This window comes from Pelophylax lessonae, assembly GCF_965119305.1.
Source record: "Pelophylax lessonae genome assembly, chromosome: 4".
Classification (NCBI taxonomy): Eukaryota; Metazoa; Chordata; class Amphibia; order Anura; family Ranidae; genus Pelophylax; species Pelophylax lessonae.
The window spans coordinates 273177677-273201131 of record NC_138771.1 but is presented as its reverse complement, the minus strand read 5'-3'; the positions used below and the strand labels follow the sequence as shown (position 1 = coordinate 273201131).

The 23455-nt window shown below is 41.5% G+C and overlaps 1 protein-coding gene across 1 annotated transcript in view; it reads right to left on the bottom strand.

Moving 5' to 3' along the window:
• LOC309553506 (uncharacterized protein C3orf20-like) overlaps positions 1–23455 on the bottom strand; it is a 67139-nt gene that overhangs the window by 26968 nt on the left and 16716 nt on the right. Inside the window, exons 6-13 of the mRNA XM_082254737.1 lie at positions 22321–22545; positions 19747–19890; positions 17968–18088; positions 17529–17660; positions 14892–15002; positions 10945–11098; positions 8568–8814; positions 7210–7305 (exon numbers count right to left, since the gene is read on the bottom strand). Of these exons, the coding sequence (XP_082110863.1) occupies positions 7210–7305; positions 8568–8814; positions 10945–11098; positions 14892–15002; positions 17529–17660; positions 17968–18088; positions 19747–19890; positions 22321–22545 (1230 nt within the window). The remainder of the gene's footprint in view (positions 1–7209; positions 7306–8567; positions 8815–10944; positions 11099–14891; positions 15003–17528; positions 17661–17967; positions 18089–19746; positions 19891–22320; positions 22546–23455) is intronic.

Genomic DNA, 23455 nt, shown 5'->3' with positions numbered 1-23455 from the left:
AAAGGAACATCAGTTAAGGCCTTTTTAGAAGTCTGGTCCGCAGACCATCATTTCCTTTCAAAACAAAGTTTATTGAAAGTCGCAACAGTGCATTACAAATCACAAAAGCGAAAATACAATACTAAAAGGGCGTGATAAATGCAGTACAGAGGAAAACTATCCGTGCACAAGCGGAGACTATCACAGACCATAGGGCACCGAGGAAAGTATATCAGGCAACATATCAGTGGTCAAAAGCATTGCGTTGTAGCCGTCTCAGTGGGAGCAGCAAAATATCAGAGTAACACAGGAAAGATGGAGTCTAGTCAGAACAGGTGGAGGCTGTTTACAGCCATCTGCCGCACACCTTTTCATATTTGGCAGGGCAACCCCTATGGCGATAAATACATTTTTTATATAGCAGGGTAGAGTTCACGTCTGCTCTCCATGCCTGAAAGGAGGGAGGCTGGGGCCTCATCCACCGCAGACCATCATTTAAGTAAAAAAAATGCCTAAGGATCATTGCCGACACAGTCTAGCAAGCAGGGGAGCCGCATCCAAAGAGGCATCACAGATAACCTGCGGCCCCTGAACCAACTGGCCTGCTGGCTCAGCAAAGGCAGGGGGGAGCTGCTCCCCCTCCAGGTCATGGCGTAAAAGTTTAGCCTACTCGGTCACAATTTGTGACACCAGGGCAATGGTGAATACTGGCCTAAGTGCGGAACCAGCCAAAGTGCACATATTGCAGGCCACAGCCTCCGTTTTTTTGTCAGCCCGATCCTTAAAGACCGGAGACTCTTCAACCGAAATTATGGTTGCCTTATTCAATCTGGAAATTGGGGGGTCCACCACCGGATGGACAGTTCATTTTTTAAGAAGGGACTCCTCATAAGGGTACTGCATAGCAAAGCGCTTAGAGACCACAAGGGGAAATTTTGGCCATCCCAACTCTTTTGCGACAATTCTATCAAAATAGGAGGGGAAAGGAATACCTTTGCCACTGTTGAGGGCTTATGAGTGCCAAAGGGAACCGGTGCCTCCGTGGCAGCTTCAGCTTCAAGCCTCCATCTTTAAAGTCTCACGCACAAACACAATCAGTGCGTCCACCAGCGCCATTTCGTGCGCAGATACAGGTGTAGAGGAATCATCTTCACTATCTGGGAATTCAGGACGTGTGGTCGCAGACTCAGCAGGGTAAGCCACATCCGCAGTGGCCATATTATATTCAGGATCTGAGGAGACAGATGAGGCAGGGAAAGGCAGGGGGCACTTTTTGCTAGCCCGCCACCCAAAGCCACCTCCACCCGGGACACAAAGGACTTCAGGACCGCGTCAGTGCATCAATGTATGGTTGGGATCTGGAGGGCCCCGCAGCCTCTGAGAGGGGGTCAGGTGGGGAAACGTGCTCCAGGGGCTCCATGGGTCAATAGGGGGACCCCCACAAAAAAAGTGCAAACACTGCTAAGGGACAACCCTATCAAGCTGGCAGCACCACCCAGTAACCAGCAACAGAGCTCCCCACGATCCTGCAGCAGAGAGGGAGAGGACCCCACCTGACTCAACACCCCATGGAACAAGCACCGGCAGCACCAGGATTAAATGCACTCCATGTGCGGCATCCAAGCAAGGGAAAAGACCTAAAAATCAGCACCAGGGAATGTGGAGGGGCTCCCACAATTGAAATCGCCGCCCAGGAAGGCTCCACTGTCATGGCCGCCACTATTTCCAATGCCGGACTAACGCAAAATGGCTGCCGGACTACACAAACATGGCCACCATGTATTACAGCAAAGGCTATGACAAAATGGTGGCCCCGTGCAGCACCATGAGGCTCCCAGGGACCCAGGAGGGATCCTTAGGCCTTATAAAACAGGCCCAGGCAAGAATAGGGACCCTGACAGGAGCTCCCACCAGGTACAGCCGAGCGCCCTGTTGCTGCTGGCGCACCCCTCAGCCCCCATCGCCAGTCAGTACCCTGCCTCAGTCCCAGGAGGTAGGCCAGACCACATCACAACCCCAGCATGGGTGGGGGGGGGCAGATGGGGGGCTATATGGCCCACAGGGACCACCAGACACAGATAAGGGGGAGCCTAACGGGAAGTAGGGGAACCCTGGGGGTCCGACCGTCCCATGAAAGGGCCCGCGTCCACCCCAAGACCCTCCAGGGAGGGAGGGTGGACAACTACTTACCCTACCAGGAACCAGGTGGGCACCGCTCCAGACAGAACCCCTCGCCATCAAAATGGGGGGGGCTGTCGGCCAGGAGGAAGGCTGTAACGCTGGCTGCGATCCAGTTGTGTGCGACCTTGCAAGGCATTTAACTCGCATTCCAGCCCCTATCCGGTGGGGCTATGTTGCGGCCGACCTAGCATGGAGCTGAGGTATGCGTGCGCTCGCTGGCCAAACTAGGATGACCACTGAATTTAGATTATCCAGCCCATCCATCAGTCCGGCAGTTGATTGTAGATCTCCAGTGAAAAAATAGCAAAAATCTATCTAAAAGGAAAAAAATTGGCAGGACTTACTTACTTAGGCAGTACCTATAGCAGAGGGGGACTGCCCATAGGCAAAGTCAATCTTTTTTTCTGCCTAGTGTCCTACTCCTGTAGAGGGCAGTATAACCCAATGGTTAAGAAGATCAGGAGCTGTGTCTGTCAATGAACGAAAGAGAAAAACAATTTTTATTATAATCCACTCAAATATTCTTGCAATCTCTTATTAATCTGTGTTAATTTGAGGCATGATCTTCCTTTCTCCTCCTGTGGTTTTATAGGACACATTTCAGCTTATCTCTTTTACAATTACCTTAAGGTGCGTCTCTTCCCCCCTCAAGCAGCGGGTTTGTCAAGTAGGCTCCTGTTTTCCAATCTGCAGTTACTGATCTCTTGGTGCAATATATGATGTTAGATTCTTAACAGACACCTATTTATTAAACAATAAGGTGAGGGGACTCCCCCAGTTTACCCATAAATATGTGTGCTAATTTACATTATGGGTGTTAATTACCCAGATCTATCTGAATAACATATACTATGATTTAATGTTCAAATGTAGATTTATTGGCATTTTTTTTGTGTTTATGTATTTGTATACTAACATATTGCTTTTTTTGTAGTGAACTGTTTTGCAATACTCTAGCAAAATTTCCTGAAAAAGCAATGAACACATTGCAACAGTATTGTATGAATAAATTCCTTTCAAATGTTTTTATCTGACAAAATATTTTAATGATTATAATAAAAATTTATTTTTTATATTATATTTTGTTTGTGGCACTTTTAAAATCCTGCATATATCTCCTCAGTTACACTTTTCAGATATTTATTTGTAAAACATTTTAAAAAGCGTTTATTATTTTCCATCACTTCAATTATGTGCCACATTGTGTTGATCTATCACATAAAATCCCAATAAAATACATTTACGTTTTTGGTTGTAACATGACAAAATGTGGAAAATTCCAAGGGGTATGAATACTTTTTCAAGGCACTGTACTACAGTGATAGGTGCGGTCTTCCAAGTACTGTGCCAAACAGATACGCTTCATAGTAACCACAAGGGGTAATTCGCTGGGCAAGGCCACCATTGAAAGAATGCCTTGCATTTTTCTCAATAAATGCAAAGCGTTCTCTAATTGAATGAGGTTGAGAAGAGGGGCGTCATGATCTAAGCCTCGTCCAATCAGAATACGCTTTGCATTCATTGAGAAACATGCAAGATGTTCTCTGAATAGTGGCAGTGCTGAGTGAACAACTCTTTGTGGTTCCTATGCAGAAGGACAGAAACTCTGAACAGCACACAGAAGTCAGTAGCCACTGTAGTATCAGTGTAGTAGCTCTGGCTACAACTTCCACAATCAGGTTTTTTTTTTTTAAGCCCGTAGCGTGTGAAACACACTCAAAAGACTTCACCCGGTGCATAAAAAGTGCACACACGCAAACGTGAACACACAAAAACTGCACAGGGTGTGCGAAATGGTCTGGCCTCCGAAGAGGTTGGACCTATACCTTGATCCCCCGGGGCGCAAGACTCCTGACAGGGACTGAGGTACTTCCTATGGTTTGCCTGGCCGAGACCTGGCAAACCCCGTTCTCCAGGGGGACTGCCGAAACAGCCCACCCCAAGTACTGGGTGGGGCTCCCCCGAAGGGAGACCCCATGAGAGAGGGCGAACTAAGCCAAAAGGCCATGTCCACCCCCTCCCAAGACTTTCAAGGTAGGCCCAGAGACCCACACCGTACTCGTCGTGCAGAGGAAGGAAAAGGTGATAGTGAAGTGACAAAACACTACAAAGAAAAAGCACACACGAACAAAAAGGTGGGGAAGGGGAAGTGGAGAGGTGAATTAGTGCCTAAGTGAAAAACAAAGGCAGGCCTTCCGGCCGGAATAAAAATTCCTCTGGTCGAAGCCAAAAGGCCTTGCCCAAGAGGCAGGTGCTTAAAAAAGTGTGTAGGTGCAGTGACCATGGTGCCGAAAAACTCAAGGCGAGCTGCCCCTCACCAGTGAGAATTAAGGCACCCCTGGGCTGCCACCCCAGGGGCACATACACTACGGGCTTTTTCTACCCCGGCCCAAAGGCCAGACCGAGTGTAGCCCTATCCCACCAGGAGGCATCAGAACTTTGGACAGCTTAGGGAGAACCTACCTTCAACTGGGGACAAGCCTTTTGCAAGAAGGCCAGATTCAACCCAGGAGGAAAGGCTCCCCCACCGCCACCGCCGTTCCTTACCAATCACATCCAGGAGCAGTACTAACTGGCCACGGAACCAATCCAGTTTTCTCGCTCCCTTCAAACTGGTAGGGGCGGACCCATTCAAATCAGAAGGCAATGGACCCATCCGGCTTTCTCTGATGTGGCTTACTTCCCAGTCCCCCGGTAGTTCCGGAGCGCCCTGGTTCATTTCGGCCCCCACCGATACTAACCATCAGGTTCCATATCAACTGATAAGAACAGATACTACACTTGATCTTAGCCAAAAGGCCGAGAAGCGATCACACTTCCACAATCAGGTATCACATATGCATACTTACATTGTGCCAAGCTAGCACAGTGTAAGTATGCTAAATATATCATCCTTGGAGTTCATCTTTAACAACTATCTCACATACAGAGACTAAAACTGAAGCAGACAGGATCTGAAGCACATTTGCATATTAACATATCAGCTTCTGCCTTCAGCTTGGTCAGTTAAGCTGCTCCAAATTATGGCTACTCCAGTCTTAGGCCGGACATAGACGGTTCAAAATTGGGCCGGTTCAGCAGGAACCGGTTCAGACTTGAATCGTGTATGGGCAGGCTGATAAGTGGATTATTCTAGCAACTTGGGTACAACCAGCCTGCCAGATTCACTTGTAATTATCACTAAGGGCTGCTATAGCCGCTAGCAATAATAACTGTCTTCTCCCCCCGGGGACCCTGGGCTCCCCCACCCGCTGGTAGAAGACAATTGCTCGGCAAGAGGGATTCCATTGTCAGCACATTATGTATGTATTAATGGGGGAATCCTGCAAATTTCTTTCCTGCAATACGTGGTTCGCACTGTCTATGACCTGCTTTAGAAGGTTCCATACAATTACACTTCCTTGACTGGGGTTGATTTACTAACACTGGAGAATGCAAAATCTAGTGCAACCATGCATAATAGCCAATCAGCTTCCAACTTCAGCATGTTCAAATAAGCTTTGACAATAAAACGAAAGCTGCACCAGATTTTGCACTCTCCAGTTTTTGTAAATGTCCCCCGTTGTGCTTTACAGTACACTAAAACGTTTGTCCCATCTATCCACAGAATATTATTCCAATAGAGATGTAGAACATCCAGGTGGTTTTTACCAAGTTTGCCACAGACAGCATTTTATTGTTGCAAGACAAGTGATGAGCTCCTCTGATACTTTTGATTTTCTTATAGTAGCCTTATATATATACGTATAGACCCTGAAGCTGCATATCATATTAATAGGCCAGTGGGAATGTTAGTGGTAAAACTTAGCTGTGAAAAGAACGTTGGGGAGGCTGTTTCAGGTATGTGCAGGTATGCTAAAAAATACTATCTGCAGGGCCGCCATCAGGGGGGTACAGCCAGTACTCCTGTATGGGGCCCGGGCCCATAGGGGGGCCCGGGCAGCAGGAAGATTGGTGGGGAGAGGGATCAATGACAGAGCGATGCACTGTCTGCCTCTTCCTCCACCAGCTGAAAGCCGGGTTTTCCCCCTCTCGCCGGCTTTCAGCTGTTTGTCCCCGCCCACACTCAGAGCTGGGACACGGGGACTGCAGTCTGGAGAAGTGGTGGAGTTGTGGAGAGGTAAGACCTGGGAGGAGGTGCGCTGTGTGGTGCTGTGTGGGCTCTCCCCTCCTGTCTGAACAACACTCGTCCATGCAGCATAAGAGACAGGATCGCTCTTACATTGCATCGCACTGTACACACACACACACATAGTTTGATTACCACCCCCTACCTCCTCCACGGGCTGCTCATCTCCAGACAGCAGGAAATGTGGGTGGGGGGGGGGGTAATCAAACTGTGTGTGAGTGTACAGTCCGATGCAATGTAAGAGCGATCCTGTCTCTTATGCTGTGTGTTGTTCAGACAGGAGGGGGAAGCACAACACAGTGCACCCCCTCCTGGCTTAGTATTGGTTTCTCCCTGTCGGTTTGGGGGCTTACAGAAATAATAATGGGAAAATAATTTATGCCTGGGATGTTTGAGGGATTGGCAGCTCTCATTGCTAGAAAGTGTAATGGGGATTTGGGGGGGGGGCATTTGGTAGAAGGAGGAATGGGGGGTATGTGCTTGTAGGAGGGTTTGGGGGATTTGAGCCAGAAGGGGGAATTGTGGGAAAGTTTGTGCTAGGAGTGGGGCTGGGGCATTTGTGCTAAGAGGGGGGAATTTGTGCTGGGGGGATGGGTTTGTGAATTTGTGGAGGGATTTGGGGGGTTGTGCTGGGAAGGGTGATTGGGAGGGATATGTGCTAGGAAGAGAGATTAGGGGGGGGGGGGGTTAATCATTTTGATATTTTCGCCGCTGGAAGTGGGGGGGGGGGGGGCCCTGTCAAATAGGCTGTATGGGGCCCTGGGATTTCTAGCGGCGGCCCTGACTATCTGTGTTTATTATTTTGACATACAGTAGATGAAAAAACAGAACACATTTTCGGAGCATTCATGTAGAAGTTCAAAATTCCTAATGGTCCATAAAAGCAATCTTTAGCTGATGTAATACTTACTATTACTTACCCTGACTTACTAACAATATTTAAGCCGGATGCACTTTTACTGAAGCTTGGATCAGCAGATGTGTGCTCTTTTTTGGTGCTTGACAATGAAGAAGGCCTGAAATAACAAGAAAAAAAATACTTATGCATTAACTGCAGTATGTTCAAGCAGCAAATAGAGCTAATATATTACATTTTGTATATATACTGTACTGTCAGGATATACACAAAGCATAACTAAAGGCAAAAATATTATCCTTAGTTTTTGGGTAAAGTGGAGAGGGATTAGAACACCTGTTTTTATTGTTGTCCCCGTTAAAGTGGTTGTAAAAGGTTTTTTACCTTCATGCATTCTATGAAAACCTTCAGTATGCAGCCCCTCCCCTGCCCCCCCATCCCCTTCTAATACTTATCAGAGTCCAATCTCGAGCCAGCAATGTGCAATAGAGTAACTGCTATCTCAGGTCTCTGCCTCCTCATTGGCTCATTATCTCCCACTGCTGTCAATCACAGCCAGTGAGAAGGGAGCGGGGGAGGGACTGAGCCCCACTCTCTGTGTGCAGGAACGAGCATGCAAATGAGTGCCCCCAGAGCAAGTATTTTGCTGTTGGGGCACTGGGCGGGGGAGGGGTGGAGCCCATAGCATCAGTGGGGGACCCGAGAAGAAGAGGATCGGGGCTGCTCTATGCACAGAGCAGGTAAGTATAACATATTTGTTATTTTAAAGAAAAAAAATTTGAACATTTTGTAAGCCTTTATGGAGACATACACTCTCTATTTGTCCTGGTGACTATTATCACTAAAAGAAAAAAAAATGCCAAAATCTTGTCGCCACAACAGGAATAGAAGGGAAATCTTTCAAGGGGGACACTAGTTCTAAAGACCCTGGTGACTATCAGGGATTCCTTTACTGTTGTGGCTATGGGACAAGAAGTGAAGGGAAATCTCCCCAATGGGACACAGATGGCAAATAAATGGACAGGTGTTAGAACCCTCCCTTTATTTATTAAAAAAATGTCCTTTAGTTCCTCTTTAATCTACCTATTTATTACAAATATGTTTATTAGAACCTAACATCAGAGAAATGCCTACTGTGATTATTCAAACAGCTTAAAAAATACTGTACTATAATGTTTTTATTGTATTACAGGTACACACTCAGGCCCAACTGATGGGCTCCATGAGGGGAATGAACTAAAATTGGAGCATAGCAACCAACCAACCACCTTTGGTTTTCTGTTTTTAAAGCTTATCTGAAAAAACTGAAGTTAGAAGCTGATTGGTTAATATGCACAGCTGCTTCAGACTCTGTCTGCTCCAGTTTTGGTAAATTCATCCTATGTCTCATAATATAATATATAAATATACAAACTCTTATACCTGGGGGAAGCAGAGCTTAGGGATCTATCCCAGTGTGTAAAATGAGCATGGACCGGTGCTGACAGGAAGCGTCCGTATGGCTGAGAACCTTCTTTGCTTGGTATATTCCTGGCTTCTGTTTCTATCACAGGCTCAGACTTCGGTACGGGTGTAGCTATTGGGAAAGAAGTAGCAGACTGGACTTTCCTTTTGCGTGATGTTTTGGGAGGTGCGTCAGACATCCTCTGTATGTGAGGTGAATCAAGTCCTACAAAATCAGACTGATGTCATGAACTAAACCTCAAAATCTTGAAAACTCATAATGGTCTCATGTGTAATACTTTTAATCTATTATCATAAAGAACATCTGACATCACCTGGGCTGATCTTGGGTGGTCCACTGCATATAAAATACATCCGCATAACATAAAAGCATTTAAACCTATAAGTTAATACATCTTGATGAAGCATTATACTGTATTCCATTTTCCAGCCATACTACCATGCACTTTAGTTATACTGTATATCATCAGTCATATGGGGGTTACATGGCTGATTCACTCCACAGTATCCAGGAAAATGCTTTGTCTTAAATTAAACATTTGCATTCCTCAAGTATGAAAACATGGAAGCGCCTTCATAATCTGTTCCATCAACTTCCTTGCATTCCCTCCTTACCCAGATGTGCAGCCTAAACAAACTAAAATTTGGACTTTTTGCCTATGCTGTGCAAGAGGTAAGATGGAGGTACTCAACAAGGCAATAACTGGATCTCTGAAGAAAGACTGGAGCAATTTTGCTCAGGTATTACGCACCAGCGATTTATTTATAAGCTATTTAGTTAACATACCGTACACAGTAGTGTTGATTTTCTAAAACATTGGCAAAGGAAAGGGCTGATAGAAATTAATACTTTAAAGCCTAAATGAGTAGTAGAGGCAGACATATGACATTATAATTTCCACCTCAGGGGAATCCATGTCTGTTTTACATTCATAAAAATAGAAGAATTCATGTGAATGGTGGCAAAGCACTCAGCCCGATTCAATTTTGTTTGATTTTTGTTTTGTTCTGCCTTTTCCTTCCCTGTGCAGGGACGATCGGTGACTTAGCCCTGAACTTGCAGCAGTTAAAGTGTTACTAAACCCACAACAGTAAAATCAGTCTGCATATGCAGTAAAGCATGCTTGGTTAATCTTGCACATTGTGTAAAAAGGCTGTTTGATTCTATCTGCTTTGACCCCCCCCCCCTCCCCCCTTCTTCCACAGTCCCTAATACATCTCCTGATAGAACAAAGCATTGGGGGCACAATACAAATGCTCAGTTTGGTGTGTATTGCTAGAGAAATTTTTTATTTTTTTTCGGGAGGGTGCATGTGTCTAGCACAGGGTCAATCAGCACTGTCCACATGGAGAGTCAGGGATCCTGCAGCCTCTTAGGACAGTCAAAGGAGAATGAAAACTCCTCCTACAAGCTTTAACCAGACACTTGTAGAATTCATAGATCGCCTGAGGAAGGAGCAACATGAGCACCCCCTGCCACTATTGGATGTAAGCCTGGATACTGAATGCTGCCAGAAACACAGGAAGTGTCGGACTCCACTGGCACAGCCAGAACCACGGCCGCCACAGTGTACTTCCCTAACATCCCTACAGTGTTGCAGATGAACCATCCCCATTTGCTGATCAACTATTTCCTCTGTGTGAGTTACTACATTGTTTTTATGTAATAAATAACCTTTTAATCTACACTGAGATGGCGCTGCTTTTCTTCTCCTACCCCTTTCTGTCTGTTGTAGAGTCCCTCTCTAGCTCTGTATGAAGCCTGCAGCCACCTCCACTATCCATCTCCACTAACCCCAGGGATTGAACTATCCTGCATATCTCCTAAAAAGACTAACTACAGCTACAATTGAAACTTTTTTCATAAGATCGAATGTACTTGACTTTTTCACTGGCGCAGGTCAAACGTTGTGTATATGATATAATTCATAAGGCTGCTATTTACTGCTTATAAGAAAAGGTATTTAGCAGTTTATGTTTACTAAAATAATTGCATTTCCATGTTCTGTGTGCTGTGGGAGACCAGATATAGCAAATGCAGTTTCCTGGGTTTAGCAACACTTTAACTGTTAACACAGACACCCAGGAATAGGGCAAATAGGGCAGGGGAGGCTTTTAATTGGCTCAGTGCTAGTGTTAAGCCGCAGAGCTAGGAATTTATGACAACAAAATTAATACTTTTCCTCTTTTGTTAAAATAAAACTAGTGGAATGCAATTGCGAGCCACCACAAGAACTGAACTGTAATAATATAACAGAAGAAGTAATTTCCGTTAAAATATATTTATTTATTAAAAAGTATGTTTCCATTTCATTGTACAATAGTTGGCACTCACCAGAAGCCAATCTATAATGCTCCATCCAATCCTCAGCAATATTTCTGATCTTTCGTTGCAGTCTCCGGAGCTCAGTTGCTGCATTTACATCATTTGAAGGACTGATGTGGTTCTCAGGAATTTCAAGTGTTTTTACCAGTTCAGATAAAATTGTCTGCAAAAAAAAAAATGGATACATGCAGGTTGTGATATTAGACACATGCAAATCTAAACCACTCAATTTAATTTACTTTCCTTTCCACTGTACCGTATATAGATTTAGCTTAGATTCTTTACATAAAGAATGAGAGCACAGATACATTCTTTGTTTCCATTTTGTTAGGCTGTATCTAATCATTGCAAGAACTGGCACCCATAGGAATAATTAAATTTTTATGCTATGACAACAGCTGGTCTGCATAAATAAAATCCATCTCTAAATTGCGTGTGCTACATTTTTACAGGTGCATCTCATAAAATTAGAATATCATCAAAAAGTTAATTGATTTAAGTAATTAAAATATATGATTTTCATTTTTTTAATTTAATTACTTAAATCAATTAACTTTTTGATGATATTCTAATTTTCTGAGGTTCTGAATTTTGGGTTTTCACTAGCTGTAAGCCATAATCATCAAAATTAAAAGAGAGAAATGCTTGAAATATATCACTCTGTGTGTAACACATCTACTGTAAATAAAATATATGATTTTCATTTTTTTAATTTATTTACAGTAGATGTGTTACACACAGAGTGATATATTTCAAGCATTTCTCTCTTTTAATTTTGATGATTATGGCTTACAGCTAGTGAAAACCCAAAATTCAGAACCTCAGAAAATTAGAATATTACATAAGACCAATAAAAAAAAAAAAAAAAAAAAAAAATGTAATAAAGAAATGTTGGCTTACTGAAAGTCCATGTACAGTATAGTATGCACTCAATACTTGGTCAGGGCTTCTTTTGCATAAAAACTGAATCAATGTGATGTGGCATGAAGGCGATCAGCCTGTGGCACTGCTGAGGTGTTATGGAAGCCCAGGTTGCTTTGATTGCGGCCTTCAGCTCATCTGCATTGTTGTGTCTGGTGTCTCATCTTCTTCTTGACAATACCCCACAGGTTTTCTTTGGGGTTTAGGTCAGGCAAGTTTGCTGGCCAATCAAACACAGTCATACCATTATAATTAAACCAGGTATTGGTACTTTTGGCAGAGTGGGCAGGGAAAAATGAAATAAGCATCTCCTGAAAGCTGGTCAGCAGAGGGAAGCATGAAGTGCTCTAGAATTTCTTGGTAGAGGGCTGCCCTGACTTTGGACTTGATAAAACATAACGGACCAACGCCAGATGACATGGCTACCCAAATCATCACGGACTGTAGACAATTTTGCATTTAATTTCGAAATAAAGATTCCAAAGTCTGGAGGAAGAGTGGAGAGGCACAGAATTCAAGTTACATGAGGTCCAGTGTGAAGTTTCCACAGACAGTGATGATTTGGGGAGCCATGTCATCTGCTGGTGTTGGTCCAATGTGTTTCATAAAGAAATGCTTGAAATGTACTACTCTGTGTGTAACGCATCTATATAAAATATATGAGTTTCACTTTTTGAATTGATTTACTGAAATTCATTTACTTTTTGATGATATTCTATTGTATAGGATGCACCTGTATGTTAAGAATATTATATTATATGATTCAGAGGGGCAGGAACTGATATAATTACATGGTCATAGGCAGTGATAAGTATCATAATTTGTCAAACGCTGATATTGTCTTCAAAGACCAATATGATGCCATACAAGGCCTGTATTTTTTCTGTGCACTGACAGATATATGGGCTACTCTGTCTCTTGTTATAGCTTCCAGTCTGAACTTTTTAGAGCAGTGGTCTTCAAACTGCAGCCTGCAAGCCCAAAGCTGCCCTTTGCTAGCCTTTATCCAGCCCTTGGGGCACTATTCCTCCACTGATACGTGACGCTATTCTTCCCATTGACACCAACAATGAGGGGCCATTCCAACTACTGACAAACAGAGATATGGAATTTCAATTGACCATCAAGCCTGAGACATTGTTTACTTGCCATTGGGGCATTTCTATTCCCACTGGCCACATTCTTGCCCCCCAAAAGTCTAAAGGACAGTAAACTGGCCCTTTGTGTAAAACATTTGGAGACCCCTGATTTAGAGTTTTAAAGGTGTTAGTAACACATCTGTTATTGTCATCTGTAATAAAGATAAACCTTTTTACAATATAGTATACTGTCGCAGATTTGTTAAAAACAGGACTCTGACTTAAACACAAGGATTCTAGGAATGTAAAATTATAGCACAGCTAACATCTAAAACCCACCAGGTCCTCTGCTGCATGATTCTAGATAGCAGCTCATTGGAAAACAAAAAACTCTCATACTACCTTTTGTCTTTTAATGGCAATAAAGGAGATGAAAAATACAAAGTTGTGAGCAAAAGTTGAGCTTTCATGTGTAGTTTGTATTATGTTGAATAATGATTGCATTTAATAAGAAAAGAATTCAGAACAATAGCTGTAATTTATAATATATGAGACATGGGCACACAGTCTGTAAGATTATCCTCAGTGAATACAAACATGTTGCATAGTGGAGGGTTTTTAAAGTGATAAGGCCTGACTGCCCTTTTCAGGGAAAGTTGAAAATTCAAAATCATACATTTTATAAATGTATAATACAAAAGTATTACAAACATTTATTAGTGGTATAAATAATGTAAACAGTAAATTAAATATTCCCTATGTAGGTGACTCATAGATACAGCAAAAGGATATACTTATTTTAAATTACATTTTTATTTCAAAGGAAAGTTTTCTTTTTATCAACTAATATATCTAAATCTGCCAGTCCATCTAAAACTCCCCTCGCCCCAGATTAATAATGCTGTTGTCCAAAGGTGCCCCTGTGGTCTTTCATCCAAAATGGAGGCACTCTGTACAGCAGGTGTGTTACTGGCTAGATCACCAGATGAAAACAGAGGGGGAAAAAAGTCTAGAAGAAGAAACCGAATGCAGCCACCACATCTGATGATGTGTAAGCTGCAATATATTAAATTTTTGGTTTTCGGTTTAATACTGCTTTAATTTACTGAACAAAACAAAAATTAACAAAGCATACAGTGTGAAACTAAACCCAAGAAATTAATGAAGAACGTTTCAAAGCTGTCTTTTGACTGTAGAAAGGTAAGCCACTTGAGGCGGAATTAGCTTGTAAGACAATAGCTGTGGATAGCTAGCTAGCCTCATACCACCAGTTTACATGGAGCTATTCTGCAGTGGTTCTCATATGCAGCCCCCACCTTAACCTATTATGAATATAGAGCTGAATTATTCACTGTTTGTGTATTTTGATTTTTATTATGCAGCCATGTTATTTTAGTACAAATTATTTTCCTGGGTACCAGTATGGTAACAATTTTTTCATTTGGTTTCTCAGATTAAAAAGTTTAGGAACCCCTGCTTTTGAGTACATTTCTGTGTATTTTCAGTGAGCCCATTCAGAGTATTATTGCTTAAAGTCATTTTTAATGTGACATCCACATTTTTACATGCTTACTTGTTCATACTGTATATTGTTAATGTACTAAATAGAGAGATTTGTGGATTACTCACTACTAGAGGGAGTTCTCAACGTAGATACTGTGAACTTTTGAACTTAGATATCAGCCACATGGAATTTACCATTTTATAAATGTATTTTATTTTAATATCTATTATACTTTTATCTACAATAAGACTGTACTTTTAAAGTTTGACATTTTTGTTAATAATGAGTTCAGTCACTGCAGTGGATCGAGTGCTACTGATTTATTTTTTGCTCACATAGGATTTCCAAGGCTATTAGTAATTCATGTACACCACTGCTGATGTCTTAGAACAAGTGCTGTGGTTTAAAAGCCCTAATAACCTGTTCTGCTTACTTAAAAAACATTTACTTACAGTTTTCTTCATACTTCTCTTTAAATCCTTTTCCTTGGCCTTTTTTCTGTTCCCCTTGGCCATTTCTTTGGCAGTTCTTGATGAAAAGTTCTCATTTGTTATAAGTTGACCCTAAAATAAAAGAGGAAAAACTGGTGTTTAAACAGCTATACCCAGAAAAAGAAGGCTCAATTCACATATTGGCATACCAGATCGTGGGCAGAATCGCTGCGATTCTGCCCACGATCCTGAATCACGGAAAATCGATGGGCGCCTGAGCGACTCCTGTCACTTCCAATGGCACCCCAAACGTGGTGCAAATTTGCTGCATTTGTAGCCCGACGAATCGTGGTAAATTTGCACAAATAAAATCGCAGGACGCTTGTCGCTCAAAAGAAGTACAAGAACTTCCTTTGGGCGACAGGCGTTCTGCGATTCTATTTGCGCGATTTTACTGCGATTTATCGGGCAACAATCGCAGCAAAATTGTGCTGCGTTTGGGGTGCCATTGAAAGTGACGGGAATCGCACAGGCATCCCACAATTTGCCGTGATTAGGGATCGCGGGTAGAATTGCAGCAATTCTGCCAGCAATCCAGGACGCCAATATGTGAATAAAGCCTAAGGCCACATGCACACTGGATGTCAAAAATTACTTTTTCTTTCTGCCTGTAAAAGCCCCTCTATGTTAGGTGCATTTAGGATTAGACTGTTCAGTCATTTCAATGGCCAGAGTAATTGATTATTCTGGCCAATTAAATGAATGAACACTTCTAAACACGTTTGCAAAATACTTTATAGGGGTCGGACAAATTAATGGAAACACCAGGTAAAAGAACAAAATCATTACCTAATCTGGTGTTGGACTGCCTTTGGCATCCAAGACAGCATGAATTTTCCTAGGAATTGACAAATATAAGTCTTGGATGGGGGATAATGGATTCTGATACCACTCTTTATGCAAAAATCATTCCAGTTTTCGCAGAGATGCGGAAAACAAGCCCGGACCTTGTTCTCCAAAATTGACCATAGTGGCCCTATGATATTGAGGTTTGGCGACTGTGGCTCCCAGGGAAGATGTGAGACTTCATCTGTATGCTCATCAAACCACAATTTGACAACACTAGCTGTGTGAATCGGAGCATTATTGTCTTGGTACATGGCGCTGACTTCGGGAAACAATGTCTGCACCAAAATTTGTAGTGGCAGCGGAAGCAGAAGAATGCGAGGAAAGGGAGGATAGACTGTTTTAAGGCCCTCCTTTGCCTTATGGGATGGTGGCAGTAGGAGTTTCATGCCCCCCATTTATTGATTTCAGTGGGGGGATTTTGTGTTATGTCAAAAAGGCCAGCTGATTGGGAATGTTCTGGAAGTTCTGGGGGTAACTTGATCCCGTAGAACATTCCAAAAATTCCCATGCCCCCTATTTAAGCAGGAGGCCAATCACAAACCCCCACTGAAATCAATCAATGGGGGATCGAAACTTCTACCGCCACCCATGAGGGAAAGGGGGGCCTTAAAACAGGCTCCCCTTTCCTTAAATTCTTTTTCTTCCTCTGCCGCTAAAAATTTTGGTGCAGACATTGTTTCCTGAAGACAGCGCCAGAGGGATATTTAAAGAGGGCCCCACTGATTTTGGCTGATTTTGTTCACAGTTTTAAAGTATTTATTGATTAAAAGAGTAGGCCCCTTTCACATTGGTACAGTCTGCCAGCGGATCCGCCCACTCAGCAAGGGAGCTCTCTGCTGAGCAGGAAGATGACAGGTCTGTTTCCGCTTCGCTGATGCAGAGCGGACATGGACACAGCCTGCTGTCCTCTATGGGCTGTTGGATGGAAACGGACCACCTGTCCATTTCCATCCAACTGTCATCCAATCCGAACTGCCGGACAGGTGGGGAACTGATTCTCATCCATCTGTTTTTAGCGGACAGGAAACAGATCCCCATCCGTCTGTTTTTAACGGACATGGTTAGATCAAAATGTCAGCGGGTGTTAAAGGACACATGTCTACTGACATTAGCCGCTCCATAGAGTGTCCTATCAGGTCCGTCTGAAAAACTTACAGGTGAACCAGATCAGTCCGTCAGTGTGAAAGGGCCTTATAATGAATTGTTAATTGTTTATATTTGTGTAAACCAATAAACAAGGCCGCGGTCAATACTAATCCAGTTTGGTGTGTCTATTGTTTTTTGTACGTTTGGAGTTTATGCGTCCTATGTCCCATGTTACATAACTTCCACTTTCAACGCGGAACATGTCATCACTTTCCCACCTGCAAATCATGTAGTGTTTCCATATTTTTGTCCAACCCCTGTAGGTGCCTTTTTAAAGCTGCTTTTCTCCTGCCAGGAGAAAATGCATTTAGTAGAGCTGGGCCGCGGCTAATACTAAGCCAGTTTGGTGTGTCTAGTGTTTTTTGTACGTTTGGAGTTGATGTGGCCTTCTGTCCCATGTTACATCACTTCCACTTTCAACGCAGAACATGTCATCACTTTCCCACCTGCAAATCATGTAGTGTTTCCATATTTTTGTCCAACCCCTGTAGGTGCCTTTTTAAAGCTGCTTTTCTCCTGCCAGGAGAAAAGGCATTTAGAAGAGCTGGGCAAACGTCCAGTCTGCATAAGGCCTAAAAGGTATTGGTCTTTGGGAGAGCTTACCAGATCTTCAGCCTGTGGAGGAGGGATGTCCTGAAGTGGTGAGAGAGATAAACGTACAAACTCCTGCTGCCATTTGTAAGTCAAACTAATGGCAAACTGCCCAGAAATTTTAATAGAGAGGTATTCATTGACCTAGAGAAAAAAGGAAAGGTTTTAAGGAACTCCAAAGAACTCAACACAGACCATTTCATTTCAAAGGTTCAGAAACCAAACTCGTATCCTTTAATGTCATGTATATGTAAAAGGCCTCACCAAAACAAATCATAAGAAATCAGCAAACTGTGTTAGGAAGTGTTTGTGTATTCCAAGGAGTATGTTGTTCTATATGCTGAATTACATGAGAACTAACTTTAATGGAAGCTGCTATTAGTTTCATCAATCTTGTCTCATTCACTGACAACACATATGTAAATTATATATAATTAAATCACAAATTTACCTGTAATGTAATAGGGTCAGGTAATTTTCCTTTCTTTGGCCAATCCCATTCTCTTATAGTCTCTCCTTCTTTGTCACTCATTACTCCACCAGTCTGATTATAGTGTAGTATATAACAATTGCTACGTAAACAATCAATTAAATATAAACAGTTGTAATAAAATTAAATACACTTTTTTACATGAATTAAAATAGCAACTTACTTTAATTTTGTTATATTGAGAGGCTAACTTTAGATTTTAATATCATGCCTACAGTGAAAAAAATATGTAGGCAAATTGCTGACCTCCTTCTGAAAATACTGTTGCCTGGCTGTCTCTAGTTTTAATACATTCCACGTCACTGACTAGCAGCAAGTTGGTTAGAGTGAAGACAGAGTACCCGATCTGTATACCTATCCCAGATTAGTTACCTACAATGTACCAAGGATAACAGATCAGCATTAGAGCCAGGCAGCTAGGATTTTCAGGAGAAGAGGTCAGTAATTGCAAAATACATATTTCTCTCAGAACAGGTTTCTTAGTCTTAATAAGGCCACACTAACTCCCTATTTTTGCAAACTCTGCCTAAAGCCTAGTACACATGATCAGATTATCAGACTAATTTTCGTCCATTTTTTGTTGCATGCTAGTCTCATATGGAAAGTGAAGAGGTTACTTTCATATGAAAATTCTCGTACAACAAAATTCAACTTCAGAAGTGATGTAATGTGTTGAACTGTTTTGTATGTATTCTTTAATTTCTGAGCATGCGTAGTCTTGCTCTTATGATTTTTTTTGGATGGAAACTGTACTAATTAAACAAAAATCGGACGTTGTGTTCACTTTCAATAAAGATTTTATAGCCTGCACATCCAGTTTTTGACGTCCGAAAATCGGCTGTCAAAAGCATTATGCTAACAATACGAAAATCGGCAGATCATTCGTCGGAGAAAATTTTACTTCCGATTCCCTTATTGTGTGTATGGGCCTTTATTCTTAGAAAGCATCTCTTTTGAAGCATGCAATCAGTGTTGTGCTTGAATCAGGGCTTAGGGTATTTTAGACAATGTACAAATCAATATTAATAGGTGACGTATTAAAAAGGTATAATAAGTGGAGTATTAAAAGGTATCTAACAAATACATATACCATGATTAAAAAAAAAAGAGGCAAAAGAAGTCATCTCACAATCAACCAGATATTTAAATGAACTATGAGTTTTTATTAGAAAACGGCAAAAAATGTATTCTGATTGATTAGTAATTTATGTGATAATTATGTAAGAGTATTAACTTTACAGGACTAAACTTAGTCTACGGACCCTTTACCCAGATCTGGTGTGGTTTGTTGGATACTTGCCATATACCAGGATTGTTGCACCCTGAGTCCATTGGTAACATTACACCAAAAGTTGAGACGTACAAATTCGGGCCACAAGGGCCAGCTGGGACCAATCTTATTATTTCCAGCTTTTTCAGCAGGAGTATCTACTGTGTTAGTCACAGGTGTCGGATTTGTTTGTTTTTCAAATGTTGTCTTAATTGATGTTAATTGCATATAAAAATCTCAATAAAAATAATTTAACAAAAATAAAAAAAAAATATGATTGGATGATTTGGACAACACTCCACTCTTTCTTTCTACCAGTTTTTAAAAATCAATCCCACTATGTCAGAATGGTAATTCCACTTTTATAGTATGTATGATCTAGTGTATATTCTCATCTAAAATAGCTGTAAAAATAAGAAATATAATTATATGATATACAAGTGAAATTATATTTTAAAAATAGAACTAACCTGTCAGGAAAAGAAACGCTGCCATGTCCAAATGGTGTAAATGTACCCAGAGTATCTTCCTCTGGAGAGAAGATGTTAGTATAAAGTCCTCCATATGAAAGGCCTGAGTGGCTTTGACACACAGCCAGTTGCCCAGTTGGATAAATGGACAGTAAGTTAAGAGAATGTTTTTCATCATCATACTTAGACTTATGAATTACACATATAAAATATATGGTGGAAAAAAACGATCTACAAATCATGACCCTCTTGTTCTCCTATCTCCACCCAGGCCAATTGTCTTATACTGCCCTATCCCTACCTAAATCAACTTACAGTCAATACTAAAAATTTGCTATAACACTAGCAATATCATAGGCTCAATTTTAACACAAGAATAAGACATTTTTATTTTAGCCATTCGACTGATTTGGTGTTCAATTTGCGTTGGACTTTCTTTTTTTTTAAGTATTCTTTTCCTGGCATGTAAGCTATGTGAATAGAGCCTCAGGTGTCTAAGAGCACGCCAAGGTTGAAGGTGACAGTTTGCTCACTCTGTATCAGTACACATAGAACAGACAACATAACTGTCATTTTAGTCTGTTGGCAGTTCAGTTCCAGGTGTGCAGATCCAGAAGCTTGAAATGTAGGGACAGCAACAATAAAGACCCAGTCAGATTGCAACAGCAGGCAGGGTGGTAGTTTGAAGCCTTTTATTGTACATAAAAATCTATTACTATTGGCACAATAAAGTGTGGGTGACTTTGTGTTGCTCCTGTCAGCCCTGCCACCCTAGGCAATAGTCTATATAGGCTATGCAAATATACGGCCCTATGAGCATTATTAATGATATGGTGGGAGTTGTGCCAATTCTAGAAGGTTTTTCAGAATTGCAGCTGCTCTTGAAAACAAAATGCCATCTAGACTTGTTTAGGCATCTTATACAGATGACTCCTGGAAGAATTCCCAGGAGCGTATCAGGCTTTTCCAAATAGGGGGATGCCCTGGGGCTGACCTGTACAAGGCCTCCCAGCTGACCTGTAGATGTTTTGAACTTTGCAAGGAATACCTAGGGCAGGATTCCACAAAGTAGTCAGAAATAACCCCCAAGGGTTGAAGGGAGTCAGTGGATGTCAGGGGGGTTAATAGGTGGTCAGTTGGATGGTCAATGGAAGGTCAGTTGAGGTTAATTTACATGTCTTAAGGTATGTTGAATTCCACATTATATACTAGGTGGCTACTGCTAAGACAATAGGGTTGATTTATTAAAGGCAAATAAACTGTGCACTTTGCAAGTGCAGCTGCACTCTGCAAAAGCATTTGCTTCAGAGCTTAGTAAATAAGGTGAAGCTTCACTTTGTAAAGAATAACCAATTAAATACAAGGAACAAAAAAGCATTTTGCTTGCACATGATTGGATGACGGAAGCCAGCGGATCTTCCCCTCATTTACTAAGCTCTATAGCAAAAGCCCCTGCAGAGTGCAAAGTCTATTTATCTTTAGTAAATTAACCCCAATGTTACCAAGGGTTGGATGGTTTCATGCCAGTAATAGTGGCCTTAAAGGGACCTAAACCCTGGAAGCTGTGTTTAAAAAAAGGCACGCAGAGGCAAAGGACTAGTCACCAGTATTGCCTGTAGGCTCTCTGCAACTGAACCTTTCCCCAGTATAGACTTTCTATGCCTTGTTCAGCACTGTCTCTGTATATTTTCCTGTTTGGGAAAATTAACAATTTAAAATTTTTCCTTTTACATAGCAAAATTTCACAGTTTCAAAAGTGGAACTTCCGCTTATCTGTCCCCCCCCCCCCCTCTGGTGCCACAATTGCGGGTACCTGTTTTTGACAGGTACCCTGTCCCCACTTCCGTCTGACCTCGCTGTGGCTAGGTTCATCACAGGTTCGGCCCTCTACTCCTCCCTCTGCTTCGTGGCCAATTACCGAGCGCAGCACGCATGCGCAGTAGGGGCCCGGCTGTGAAGCCGCAAGGCTTCACTGCCGGGTTCCCTTACCGGCAATGGTGGCGGCAGCACCTGACAGCCGATGGAAGCATCGGCTGCGGTGCTGACATCGCTGGACTCCAGGACAGGTAAGTGTCCTAATATTAAATGTCAGCAGCTACAGTATGTTTTTGGAGGGGGGGGGCAGAACTCCGCTTTAAGTTTAGTTCTACTTTGACCTCATTTATCGGCATGCATTACTTTGAGAGTCTATGGCCTTTCACCTTTTCTCTTCAAGGAACGATATAAGCACAGCAATAGAAGTGGCTCCAAAAAAATTGTGCATTTACTATAATTCAGCACTGTAACAACCATAATGGTAGCTGAGACCAAGTAGAAGTGTTGAGTGCTCAAAAAATATTATTAATATTATGATGATTATTATTATTATTTACAGTACTATTATTTGAAGTAATATTCAATTGTATTAAAATCTTAATAGAATTTATAATATGTTTGGGGTTTCAAAAATATGAAACTTCATTAAAATGGGCAATGAGCTGAAGAGTTTCAGGGCCCCTGACCTAGAGTCAAGGAATAACTGTTATGGCCTTGTAGATGGTAAGTCAGATTTTCTTTCTTTTTCTTAGAGGATACTAAACCACTGAGGAGCCATCGATCAGAGAATAATGGAGTTTTTTCATAGATGGATTGTCCCGCTTGATCTCTGGGATATGTGGTTTTCCATTCATCAGTACAAATACAGGAGGTTTACTATTCTTTTTTTGTTTCAATATCGGATCCTTTTTGGTACCATTATAGTGTCGAAGAATAACTGGCTTGTTGAAACCCTTGTCATTTAAGCTTGATAATTGCTTGTTTCTGTAAAAAAAAACAAAAAAAAAAACGATTAAACTAAATTAAAGAATTCAAAATATATATTTTTACTTTGAAATATACCGTATATACTATATACTACTAGGTCAATGACTGGGAAAGTATTAAAGCCAAATCATTAGTGTGAAAACCAATTAACTAGCATTTTTAGAAGGAGAAACAATCATACAGCCGTTACTTACCATAAAGTGTTATTTTGAAGCAGTAATAAACCAAAAAGCAAACATTTATTATATTGCAAAAATTCTTGTGATTTCATGTGATGGCTAAATTAGTTGGTTTTAGGTTGTTTTTCAACAGAACAACCTGTTCTGCAGATGTAGCAGTCACAGAATTAAGACAAACCATTTACTACTGATAAGGGTGCTTACAATAACCAGCTTTTGTTTATTTATGTAAAACATTATCTTTTACCACTGCTGCTGTCTAAAAAGGTGCCCCTCTGCTCCTTCATTTAGAGTGGGACACTCTAATACAGTAGGTGTGTTTCTGGCCAGATCAGGTGAAATTAGAGGGAAAAAGCCTAGATAAAGAAAACAAATGTAGTCACCACATCTAATGATTGGTAAACTGCAATATATTACATTTTTGGTTTTAGGTTAATTACTGCTTTAGGAAACCAAACGAAAAAAAAAAAAAAATTTATGAAATATACAGTTCGAAACTAACCCCAAGGAATTAAAGAAGAAAGCTTCAAAGCTGTGTTTTGACCAAGGAAAGGTAAGTAATTTGAGGCAGAAATAGCTTTAAGACAAAAGCAGTGGAGCCTCATACCAACAGTTTACATGGTATTATTATTTTATTGATATACAGGATTTATATAGTGCCAACAGCGCTTTCTGTAGGGGTTCTGATATGCAGCCCCGCCTTAACACATTATGAATACAGAGCTGAA